This window comes from Notamacropus eugenii, chromosome 3 (genome assembly GCF_028372415.1).
Source record: "Notamacropus eugenii isolate mMacEug1 chromosome 3, mMacEug1.pri_v2, whole genome shotgun sequence".
Classification (NCBI taxonomy): Eukaryota; Metazoa; Chordata; class Mammalia; order Diprotodontia; family Macropodidae; genus Notamacropus; species Notamacropus eugenii.
Window position 1 is genome coordinate 249293045 of NC_092874.1, and position 12977 is coordinate 249306021.

General features: G+C 36.4%; 1 protein-coding gene across 2 annotated transcripts in view; it reads left to right on the forward strand.

Annotated features, from left to right (window-relative positions):
- LGR5 (leucine rich repeat containing G protein-coupled receptor 5) overlaps nt 1-12977 on the forward strand; it is a 196891-nt gene that overhangs the window by 73221 nt on the left and 110693 nt on the right. For both annotated transcript variants that reach the window (XM_072655379.1, XM_072655380.1), the window contains exon 2: nt 7326-7397. In XM_072655379.1, the coding sequence (XP_072511480.1) occupies nt 7326-7397 (72 nt within the window). The remainder of the gene's footprint in view (nt 1-7325; nt 7398-12977) is intronic.

Genomic DNA, 12977 nt, shown 5'->3' on the forward strand with positions numbered 1-12977 from the left:
ATACAAAGTAAACTGAATGGAGCCAGGACAACAACTTATATAACACCAATCTTGTAAAGACAAACTACTTTGAAAAACTTGGGAACACTGATTAATGCAGTAACCTAACACAGTCCCCAAGGACATGTGATGAAGTATGCTACCATACCTCCTGTTAGAGAAGTGATAAATTCAGGAAGATCGAGACTTTTCTTTTATACAAGGCCAATGTGAGAATTTGTTTTGTTTAACTATACATGTTATAACAGGGGTTTCGTTTTTCTTACTTTCTTAATGAATTGGAAAAGAAAGGTGGGAAGGAAAGTAGGCAGATTTTCATTTTTAAAGATTTTTATTTTTAAAAAGAGTTGCCTAGAAAATTAAGGGTTAAGTAACTGTCCCAGAGTCACACAATCAGTATATGTCCAAGATGGGACTTGAATTCATGTCTTCCTGGCTTTTATGATAATAATATTAATGATGATGATGGTAATTCGCATTTTTATATTTTTAGGCTTGCAAAGCATTTTTCAAGTATTATCTCATTTAATCTTCACAACGATCTTACAATTTAAGTGCTGTTATTATTATCCCCAATTTACAGATGAGGAAACTTAGGGAAAATTAGGTGCCTTGCTTTAGGTCATGCATCTAAGGCAGAATTTGAATTCAGGATTTCCTAGACTCCAAGTCCTGGGATCTACTGACTATGCTACCTTGCCACCAGCTCTCTATCCACTACACCCAGCAGGCAGAGTTAAATATCACTAGGCCATGGATCAAGGAAACATTCCCCACTAATGAGAACAAAGCAATAGTAGTATAATGTTTTCTGTTTGTTGTTTGGAATATTTGGGCTTATTGCTTTTAGAAGTTCTCATGAATGGGCAGATAAGTGGATACAGCACTGTCCTGGAGTCAAGAGGGACTAAGTTCCCAAATCTGGCCTCAGACACTTACAAGTTGTATGATCCTGGGTAAATCGAAACCCTGATTGCCTCCAAAGAAAAGGTTTCCCCCAAAAACAGGCATTATTGTATCCTATTTGCAATGACTCCAGGGAAGTTAATTTAGTAGCAGAAAAAAATGATACTTTTTAAAATTAAATAATTATTCCATGGGATTTTTTTTCAGGTTTTCAAGTTAGTTATAAAAATTGATAAATGAAAAGATACCTCTCCCGACAAGAGTGGCCTCTACAACAATGTGGAATGGTTCCATATTATAGGATGAGAATTCAAATTAAATGGCCCTGAGGTTGAAAACACCAAGTAAGAAAAGTAGCTGGAAATAAGACTCTGAGGAGAAGGCCCAGGACAGCCTGAGGCAACCTCTCTGGAAATGCACTTCAAAAATGAAAGTGTCTCGTCTAACCTGTTGAGAGCCTCTGTTTGGCAGAATGATTTTCAGAAAGATAAAGGCTATTATACCCTTGGAGACATATTTGAAGTGATTGTTTTAAGATAATTTGGGAATTGGCTTAAGGCACTTTTTTATGATTAATTAAATGTTTTTACTGATGCTCCTTTTTATAGCTTTGATGTCATTTCCTGATGATTCATATACCCCACCCCCAACAGAGCTCACTCTGGAAACAAAGAAGCATAGCTTAGCAAAGCAAATGCACACACCGGACTTGTCTGATAATGTACGCCTAATTAGATTCCAATAATCCAGCCTCTCTCCACTGAGAGGAGGGTGACAGAGCTTGCCAGCTGAAGTCACTATTTGGACCAAGCTTCTCAGCAAAGAGTCGGCTTAGATTGAGGCAGAGTTTGGGCAAGGGAAGAGTGAACTATATGATGATTTTCATTTGAAGTTCACTTTAATATAGATTTAAGTCTGTAATCTCTCATAATGGTGAGAGTTCAGGTCCCGTTGAATTGACATTCTCATACTACCCACTTCCATCTTTGTCCAAATTGCCAAATCATTAATTCACTCGATTGAGTCATAAGGTCATCAACTTAGAATTGGACAGAAGAACTTTAGAAGATCATTTAATACAGAGATTTCTAAAACTTTTTATGTGTCATGGTCTAACAGTCCCTCTCAGATTGTCTTTAAATGCATAAGATGCATATGATTGCAAGCAAAAACCAATTATATTTAAATTGTCAAGTCCTAAAATAAGTCAAACTTGTGAGTGGAGGAATAAAGTGTCTTTAATCCAGATAATGGAGTAGCAAGCTTGCTACCCTGGAGGATGTCCCACCAGCACACTCATAGGAAAAGGTTCTTATACTTTTAGGAGAAAAGTTGGAGGGGGTCACAATAGTTAGCTAGACCTGGTCATGAGATGCTAGTCACCCTTGCCAGTTGGAGCAAAGAAAACCCATTCATTCTGGTTAATTTACCCTTTGTGCCATAAATCTCCATGAAAAGGACCAGAACATTAGGAGCTGAGATCCAGCCCAAGCTTAGTTCCTTTGCAAAGCCAGGTTTCAGGGTGGCGACTTAAGGTGTGGTTCAACTCAACCTAATAGAGAGTAAATATCTCAAGAACGGGAATACAACAGCATTACTAGAATTCTGACATTAATAGTATTATTAAGAAGAGTGGCAGGTAATAAATAATACTATTTAATATAAACAACTTTTCTGTCAAAATACAGTTGTCAAAATATTGGGAGGGAGGGAGAATCAAGGACTCCAGTGTTAAGAACATTTGATCCAATCTCTCATTTCACAAATGAGAAAGGAGAGGCCCAGAGAATTTAAATGATGCACCCAGAGTCATGCTGGAGCAGAATTGAGATTTGAATTCAAATCCTCTGATGACAAATGCACACCACCATAATAATCCTCAGATTCCTGGGATCTTTCACCTGCCTGAGAGATCTGATCTAATCTATTGGTTAGCCCATTTAGCTTTCAAGTACTGAGTTGTTTGACTTAAAGATAATTCTAGTTTTGGGGGACTTCCCTATTCACAATTACTGGTTCAGAGTTTCAGTTATTCATTAGACTATGTCTGCTTGTAAACCAGTCTTTCTCCTCCTGAATCATGAAGATTTCAGGGACAGTACTCCTGATTTGCTGTGGCTCCCTTAATTCAATTCAAGCATTTATTAAGTGAAAGGCATTGTAGAATACTAAGAATAAAAAGGCAAAGCTGGAACAGTCCCAATCCTTAAGGAGCTTAAATCCTACTGAGGGGATGTGGTGTGTATAATTAGGTATAATGCAAAGTATAGAGTCAAGGGGTGGGAATGTCAAGTAAACGAGAGATCAGGTAAAGTGTCCCAGAAATATCCAAAGACAGAGAAGACATCAAAAGAGAAGTCATCAGAGCACCATTTGAGTTGAGCCTTGAAGGCAAGACAAGATATCTAAGATGGAAGGACTTGGATTGGTGATAAAGATGGAAAAAGTCAAAAACTGCTAGAAATTCTCCAACACCTGCCAAAACAAAATTCATCTTAATTCATTTTAAGCTGTTTTTTTTAAAAAACATTTGTCACAGCGCCTTGAACATAGGTGCTTACTAGCTGTTTAAAACAGGACTTTTGTTATAAAGTAATGACACCACTTTCCATATGCCAAGAAAAAAGTCCTGCTATGACTTTACTGTTATGGTACACAGATCAACACTTTTTGGAGGAGGAAATATTGTTGCAGTGGTCTATAATCATTTTTAGCTAATGCAAAAAAAAAAAAAAAAGATTCCCAGAACTTACCCTCCACCCAAAACAAAACAGAAAAAACAAAACCCTTGCATAGTTAATCTAAGACCATTAACAAGGAGAGGAATAGAGGTATTGCTCAGGACTATGAAAGAAAACATTCTGATAAGAGACTGTGTAGAATGCTTAGAATTTGGGATAAGAAAGTAATATAGATGACACAAAGAGACCATCAGGCATCTAGGTAGAACAGTAGATAGAGTGCCAGGTCTGGAGTCAGGAAGACTCCCCTTTGTAAGTTCAAATTTGGTTTCAGGCATTAGCTATGTGACCCTAGGCAAGTCATTTAACCCTATTGGCCTCAGTTTCCTCATCTGTAAAATGAGTTGGAGAAAGAAATGGGAAACTATTTCAGTATCTTTGCCAAGAAAAGTCAAAACAAGGCCATGAAGAGTTTCCAAATCAAGTCCCCTATCCACTACACCACACTGTCTTTGGCTGTCATCATACCAGTTTCACAAATATATAACCAAATGCAATGCTGTAGCTGATTGAGAAATCTGACTGATTCAGGAAAATGTGGTGGTTAAGGGTAAATGTTTAGCCATTATGAGGGAGGGTTCAATGTAAAGCAATTGCTTCTCTGTAACAGGGAGAATAAAGACTAGGAACAGCCAAAATTTCTTGTTTACAAAACTTTTTCAACTACTGGGTCTCTACTGGACTCTGATTGATTAATTTCAAGTCTTTTCAAGGATTTGGGAAATAAGAAAATGTAGAAGTGAGAAGGTAAAGGGCTCAACATGAGAATTCTTTGTGAGCAGAGTTAATGCATCACAGGTACAAAGGGATCTTTGGGAAATTAATTTTCTTCCTTCGGCTACTATTCTCTCTCCTACATGAATTATTTCAAGAGCCCCTGACCCAAAATCCATTTCCTTAGAACCTTTGAAGCAAAATAAAAAGAGCAGCAGGGCGGAATGAAAACAGGAGAAAGATGGAAAGTATGTGGATGGAAGGGAAGTTAAACCTCAGCCTGCTGCCCATTCCTTCCTAAACCCCCAAACTCTCATCTCTAAATTTCCTTCACCTTCCTCATTGTACCACATCCACTTCCACTCTTACCTCACTCATCTTGCTCATCACCTTTTCATTTCCCTGTCTCAGATCCTCAGTTTCTTCAAGAATCCTTCTGGCTCTTTAGGCCACAGTTGTTACTCTAACCTCTCAACTACCTAGAATCTTACCAGTGTTAAGAGCAGTTACATCTTACTACAGATGCAAATTTCAAGCCACACCTAGCAACTGATGATCTTGTATATAGAATTACATACATATATATGTATATGTGTGTACATATACATATATATGTATGTATATATATGTATGCATATTATATTTCCTCATGTGTGGGAGATTCCTTCACTCACAAAGAATACCATATATAATAATAATATAATATGTAACAAATGTATATTGTATAGAAAATAAAACATTTTCTAAGACAAAAGTGAAAAATCACTCCCTTTGATGGGGGAAAAAGAGGTACAGAGACTCTAAAATAAAGATATACTTAAATAACTGTATTTTCTCTCTGTTCTTGCTGCCTGGAGGAAAGGAAGGAAGAGTGCATAAAGAGAGAGGTTGTAGTTATTCTGTCTTTTTGCTGACATTTGATCATTAATAGCAGTAATCTAAAGCAGCTAAGAAAGAATAACTAAAATAGCATTCATGGTACATAGTTCTGAAAGTAACTAGTATGATATTGAATCATGTGTGTAAGAGAAAAGAATCCATCAAAGGAAAAGAGTGGGAAAACTAAGGATTAGTAGTTAAATTACCAAAATCTAGGCATTTAATTAAATATTTGTTGTTCTTGCTGTTCAGTCATTTTAGCCCAACTCCTCATGACCCCATTTTGGGGTTTTCTTGGAAAAAATATTGGTGTGGTTTTCAATTTCCTTCTCTAACTTATTTTACAAATGAGGAAACTGAGGTAAACACAACTAAATGACTGGCCAGGGTCCGACAGCTTATAAGTGTCATGATTGGAACTCATGAATCTGAGTCTTCCTGACTTCAGGCCCAGCACTCCTATCCACTGTGCCACCTCGCTGCCCTTAATTAATTAAATATAGCTCTTCAAAAGTAGTATTTTTTGTGACACAGAGAAAGTCCAGGTTCAAGACTCAGGGCTTCAAGTCACCTGAGCACAGACAAGTCACTGAACCTCCCTGATCCTTGATTTTTTTCTACATGCAAAATGGATGAAAAATGATTACAATTCTAGTATTTTCAAGAGAGTCAAATATATTTTTTAATCCATTTTTTTCAATTGGCGAGCATTTATTTTCTTTCACTGAAAGAAAAGAAAAATACCATGGCAAGGAATAAATTTAGTCAAGCAAAACAAATTTACACATTAGCCATAGCTAAAAATGCATGTTTTATTTTGCATCTTGAGTCTATCACCTGTCTCTCAAGAGGTAGTGGGTAGCAAGCTTTATTGTCAGTGCTCTGGAATCATGATTGATCGTTGCATTGATCTGAGTTGTTATATTTTTCAAAGTTGATCATTTTTTATGATACTATTATTATTGTACAAATTATTCTTCTGGTTCTGCTCACTCTCTGCCTCAGTCCATTTGTTTTAAGCAGCAAATAAAAATTTTAGACTCACTATTTGGGAGTTATGGCTATACAAAGGAATCAAACCTAAAACAAACCAGTTAGACAAGATGTACATGTTTCATTCAAGTAAATATTTGAATTTGAACCTAAATAAAAGTAAACTAATTATCTTTCTCAACTTTCCACATAATTTCAGTTATACAAACCTGGCCCCTGGGTAGTACAATACTAGCATTTAATTCATTTTTGACCCCCCCCCCCAAAAATACCAAGCCCGGACTGGCTGCTTGTATAGCTAGATCTGAAGTCAGCCATGTATCTTTTAGTCTCCAGACTATGAGTTGCAAATCTGGGTGATTTTACAGAAGGATGTGAAATACAGTAAAGAAATATAAAAGTAAAAATTAGATTAAACCTAATTATGTGGAATTTAGCCTAAAACAAAAATTGATTGAGTTCTGCCCGGAGTAGCTAGTTGTTTCCTGAGCCAGGAACTACTGTGGAACCCCAGCAGGAAGTGTGCTGCATAGCAGGATCACATTACCCCCTTGTTTTATGGTTCATTTCACTTATTTAATGCAATCTGAGAACCTGCAAAAGGAGCATGCGAGAAGGGAGGAAAGTTGTTGTTTTTTATAATTGAGTTTCTTTGAATCAAAATATTTGTCTTTACAAGGTGCTTAAAGTTAATAGGCTTTTTACAGATACTCAACAAAGGCATTTTTCATCCCCCAAATAGGATCACCACTGAAAAATGTATTTCTCCAGTAGTTGAGTTCTGTGTTCTTCATTCACCATCTTACATGTTCATTTTTGAAGCCAGGAGGAAAAACTTGACTACCTTGCCTCTAGCCACTCTGAATGATTTTAAATGTTAGTTGTGAGCACTATTAAGGCCTCTCTTTGTGCTGAGGCTGATTGTTGCGTTAGAGAAATCAGGATGGCTTTTAAGATGCAAAAGAGCCATTCATTAGTCTTGGCAAAGGCTCTGGTTCTTTCAAATGTATTCCTTGAAAATGTGTGGAATGAACAGCTGGATATCGCCACTGCAGCATATGTTGTATTAACACTGTCTGTTTTTCCCTACAGTGATCTCAGTATGAACAACATCAGTAAGCTGTCCCCAAACCCCCTGCACAATCTCCGCTTCCTGGAAGAGTTGTAAGTATCATTGTATTCCTGATGGGCACAGTCAACACTGGACACATGGCTATATTTGTCCCTCATACTTACTGTGGGAACCAGATAAAACGGTGCAAGAAAGCTGTCAGCACCCAATGCTTTTGGCACATGAGGAAACACTTATAAAGGTTTAAAAAAACCAGATTCCTTGTGATTCTGGAAATGAACTTATTAAAAAAAAAAAGTTAACGGTGAGGCTACAACTTTCTAAGGTGAGGCTGAGCCAAGCAAATTAAAATTTTAAAACAAGGGCTGTTTAAAAGAGCTGGATGGCTTTTTGGAAATAGTTAAGCAGCAGGATATTAAAAGTTTGAATACTGGTTCATGTTTATTAAAATAGCAAGTAAGACCATAATCAAAACCAAAAACCTGTGGCCTCATTCCGGTTGTGTCAAGGACAATTGAGTCCACATTTCATAGCACCGAGACTTCTTGTCCTAATCACTTTTAATTACTATTTCCCTACTTTCAAATTTAGCTTCCCTCAAGGCTAACTAGTAAAACATGACATCCCACAAAGAATTTAGAACTGAACTATTACAAACTCACTGTAAAAAAAATGTAGGCAGCAAAAATTCCTTAACGATACACAAAGGAATTTTGATTAAGACTGGTAATCACTTGCCAGAAGATAAAAGGAACTATGTACACCAAAAATCTATATTTTAAAAAATTCATCTGAAACTCTTACCCTTTGGAGGGCTGAAGATTAATCAAGTGATACCCTGTGGTCTTCAAGAAGAGAGTTTGGTACCACCAGTTGTCGAAATCCTTTGATTATTGATTAAAGGAATTTCAGATCTCTTTTGAAAAAGATTTCCTTATAAACCCAAAAAGAGCCAGGACCCAATCTGGGGAGTAGTTTAAATTGCTAGTTGACCACAAAATTCACTGTTGGAGGTGGAAATAAATCTAAGATCAGAACCAAATTACATTATACTTATTTCTTTAAGAGGAAATCATCCTCAAATTTCAGCTTTCTGGCATTGTCTCTCCTATTTATCTTTGGATAACTCCACATTTTAATCAACCTCTCTGTGCTCCTGAAATCAGTTGAATCAGTACGTTATTATTAAGGGTTATCTTACATGTCTAGATTCTATAGCCAACTCTTGATTAGTCCTGGGATGAATCTTGACCTAAATTATCCAGGTGTCTGGTTTTTCCTCCACTCTCTGGCTCTTTGCCTGACTTCTGGCTGTTTAACTGCTCATTAGCACCTCTCCTAGAGAGTGCTGAGCAGGAAAAGTAAGAGAGGCTGCTACTTGTTAACAACTTGTATACACATTTTCATGATAGATAAAGTTAATTCTATTACCTGAATTGTTTTATGTTTGCTGGGTATATTTCAATTATCTGCATTTATCCTCTTTCCTCATTGCAGTGAAATGCATTGAGGAATACACAGATGATTTTTCCCAGAGATATAGTCTCTGGAAACATTTTAGGCATGGATTTTATCATCTTATTTTCTTTCGCTCACCCAGGTTTATGGTGGAGCCCTGAGACATTCACTTTCATTGAAATTTTTCTGGTCAATCCAAACATAAATAGTTCTTGACTTAGCCTCCCAATTTGCTCACAAATTTACTTGACTTCATGAAATAGTTTCCATCTCTATCCAAGAGATCATTTCCGATAAAAGCCACTGAAGATTCTTCAAATAATAATAAATGGAAACCATTTTTTGTATAATCCTATTTTTGTACTTTGTGTGCAACATTTTGTCATAATTTGAGTGCTATTGTGATGTGTGTCTGGCATGGTGCTTCAGACTAACATTTTAGGGAGTCAAAAGAAAAAAACAATTTTTCATTTCTACTTCCATTATTAGTTAAATGGTTGACTTCACTTAACCAATAGCTCTTTGAATTCATTCTTCATTAGTGACACAAAGAAATAGGATTTGTTGAACCTGGCAGAATGATCGATTGTACTTGGTTTACTCTTTTGTTACCAAGGCTAAATATTGTTGATGACCATGGTAGTGGCTGGTAGTGGGGATGGGGATGCATTGGATGGGAAAACAAAGAAAAGGAGGAAGGTACAAAACAACTGTTATTACCTACTATGCTTATAACCATAGGCAATTAATTTCTCTAAGTCTCAGTTTCCTTCGACAGGAGAATAGATGATCTCTAAAGTCCCTTTCATGTCTACATTCTATAATACTATAACTTGTTTATTTGCAATTTGATTCTCAATTCTAATTATTTGGTTATTCATAGAAACCTGTGTTTTTCAACTCTATGGCTCTGGACAAATAATAGTCTGTAGCAAAATCCTTACAACTTTTACTGTCAAAAATCATGTCTTAACATCTATAAACTCAACAAACTAACCTGTCACTCTCTTCCTTCTTCTTTCATTATGTTCTTCCCATCCCAGCTTCTTTCTTTCTTCGGTCTTCTAGATGTCAATTCCCAAACCTCAGAGAGAAGCACAGAGGCTATAGACTTGAGTGAATTGAAGCAGGAATTTTGCATGTTATACAACAACATAGTTTGGGTTCAAAAATACCTATATAAAATCTTTCCTCTTTATGGTAATTAATGTCTATCACAAAATTTTCATCTGTTTGGATTTCATATATCTTATATTTCAGAGTAGGGATGGAGCCTCAGTAAATAGTTGGACATGCAAATAAGTTTAAGAAATAGTATTTATGGCCATCCATAAAGCCAAATATAAGTATATGTATGTATATATATGTACATATATGTGTATAATATGCACGTGTGCATATGTGCAATTAATTCTGTGAATCCATGTAGGTAGACACTGTTTCTAATGGCAAGGATTATAGTCCCTCCATTATTTCTCATCCTGTGACTTTGTCCATATCTTTCCATAAATCCTCTTTAGTAGTTCTAACCTCACAATACAAGCCGTTCTCCAATTATTTTAATATTTCATGGAGACTATTGAAGAGCTGGTGTTTGTAAAGAAAAAAGTCAATTAAAATGAAGATCCAATGTTGCCTATAAACTCCCATTATCTATCAAGTTTCTCCTTAGTATCTTTAAATAATCTATATAGCATATAAATCTTTTAAATGGCAATTTTATCCTTCCTCCATAGAAGAAGAAGAATATTTAATCTATATGGATCATAAACCTCCTAGACAGTAAGATTCTCCTGTGGCAGGAGTCCTTAATCAAGAGTCCATAAATGGGGGTGGGGGGTGGGTATGGGTTCTATTTTAATGACTGTATTTGAATATAATTGGTTTCCTTTGAAATTCTATATATTTTATTTTCTGCATTAAAAACATCATTCTTGGAAAGAGTCCACAGGCTTAGCCAGACTTGCAAAGAAGTCCATAACTCAAAAAGTTTAGGGACTACTCTTCCATAGACAGATATACAACACTTTCTTCAGACTACTTCCTCAACTTGCACTTGCAGATTAAGTCCTCAGAGGGTAGCTGCTACCTGAAGCTTCTAGGAGTGCTCACTTCTAAAATTATAGCTTACAAGCCCCCACTAGTGCATTCATTGACAACAGTAAATACAATTAGCTCATAGCAAAAGTATTTACTGAGATGCTATAGTAAGAATAGTAACAAAAAAAGTCACTCCCTATGAACTTCTATATGTACACTCTCCCACAAATATACACAACGTCAATCACAAGAGTTAGCACAAATGGAGTACAATAATCGTGAAGCACATATGCTGCCAAAGCTCTCACTGCTGTAGTATTGCAGGGTCTCCACAAGCAGCTCCAACCTAAGTGCAGCAGCATCCCTTGGGCTCTTGTGGTCTGCTTCTCTCCTTTGACTCCAGATTGCCAGAGCTAGTTATCTCTTGAATATACAGCTGACTCTCCTCTGCTACCTGAGGATTACTTCTTGATGTTCCTTCATCCCTCTGTTGACTACTTCTCTTTAATTATGTCTATTAAGAATGTGCATTTCTGTTCCCTGCTAAATGCAGTGTCTTCTACTGTTTGAGTAACTGTACTCCAATGTGATATTGCTAATGAGGGAAGGGACAGAGAGAAATCTCCCCTCTTTCTTCCAAGGTATTCCCCCTTAGGGTATAGGGAAAGGCAGTTCATCTCCTTTTCTACCTCTTGGTTTAAATTCCCTTGAATGAATCATAGGTCTAGCTATTTATAGCCTTGATGAAGCATCCAAGTTTTCTTCATCCAATAAGACTGCTTGCTCTCCTTAATTCTTTCAAAGAAAAATGCTTAAAAATTCACAAAGAGAACACCAAGAAAACATTTGTAAGCACATTAACACCTCATTACCCTTTATCTTCAGGTTAGAGACAAGAAGGCTGCTTTTACAGTATATGACTGACTGAGACTGGACTGAACTGGCCTGTGGTTCCCTTGCTTATACCCCGGTCCTTTGATCTAGGCAACCACCTTGACCAGACTTTCAGTCTAAGTCTGTCTTATTCCCTTTATGCACAAAAAAGAAGCAACAGGTAAACCCTAGTCACAAGAGCAGTGTCTTTCAGATCCTGTAATCATGCCTAGCAAATATTCTGCAAGCGCAATACACTGAATAGTCTCAATGAACTGAAACAATTAAATATAGAGAGATAAAAACCAGTAATGAGTGGATACATTATGTGGTTGTGGTGGTAGATGGATAGATGTTGATCTACTAAGCCACACTTCATAGTCAACCCTCCTAGAGCCACATCAGAATAGAGATTGCAAGAGCCCAAGTTTAAAGCTATACAAGACCTTAAACATCATCTAGTCCAGTTTCTTCATCTTACAGATGAGGAAATTTAGGTCCAGAGAAGTCCTTTGACCCACATAGTAAGTGAAAGAGACTAAATTTGAACTGAACTGACATTCTCTAACTACAAATCCAACACGTTTTCCCTTGTACCATCTGCCTCTCTAATCAATAAAATACATACTTCATGGATAGCCTGTTAGCTTTCAAGCGAACAAGTAATTGGCAAATCCCATGGTTAACAACTATTAATTAATTAATTAACAACTATTAATTCATAGTTGTCCTGAAGCTTTCAAAACACTTCCTTTGAGAGATGAGGTGGTATCTCACAACAAGCCCACATGAGAAATATAATCAAAATTGTCTCAGAAAGGCCTTCTCTTTCTAAGAATGTTTTAGACATTATTGCTATTGAACTTCTATTTTATTCATTTATGATTAAGCTCAGATTTTCAATGTAGTTCACCCTGGGCTGCATTCTGAGAGCCAATGTTCTTTGTAACATAAATTTTTATTCCCTTCTGATTTTCTTGTGAGTATAGAATGGTTTTGTGTTATTTCAATTCCCTTCATATTTCAAGGTTTTTCTCTTGATTGCTTGTAGAACTTGTTATTTATGAATTGAATTATGAAATTTCCAAGATATCACTATATGTCTTAGAGTTTGTAGTCTTGGTTTTTTTCTGTAGATCAATTTGCATTTTCCAACTAATATTTCATTTTCAGTGCTCAGAGGTTCTGGGCAATTTTATCGTATAATTCTTGCATCATGATATGAATTTTTTTTTACTTGAAAGTTTCTCCTGAGAGATCTATAATCCTTTTGTTTTCTCTATGCATACTATCTTCAAGAT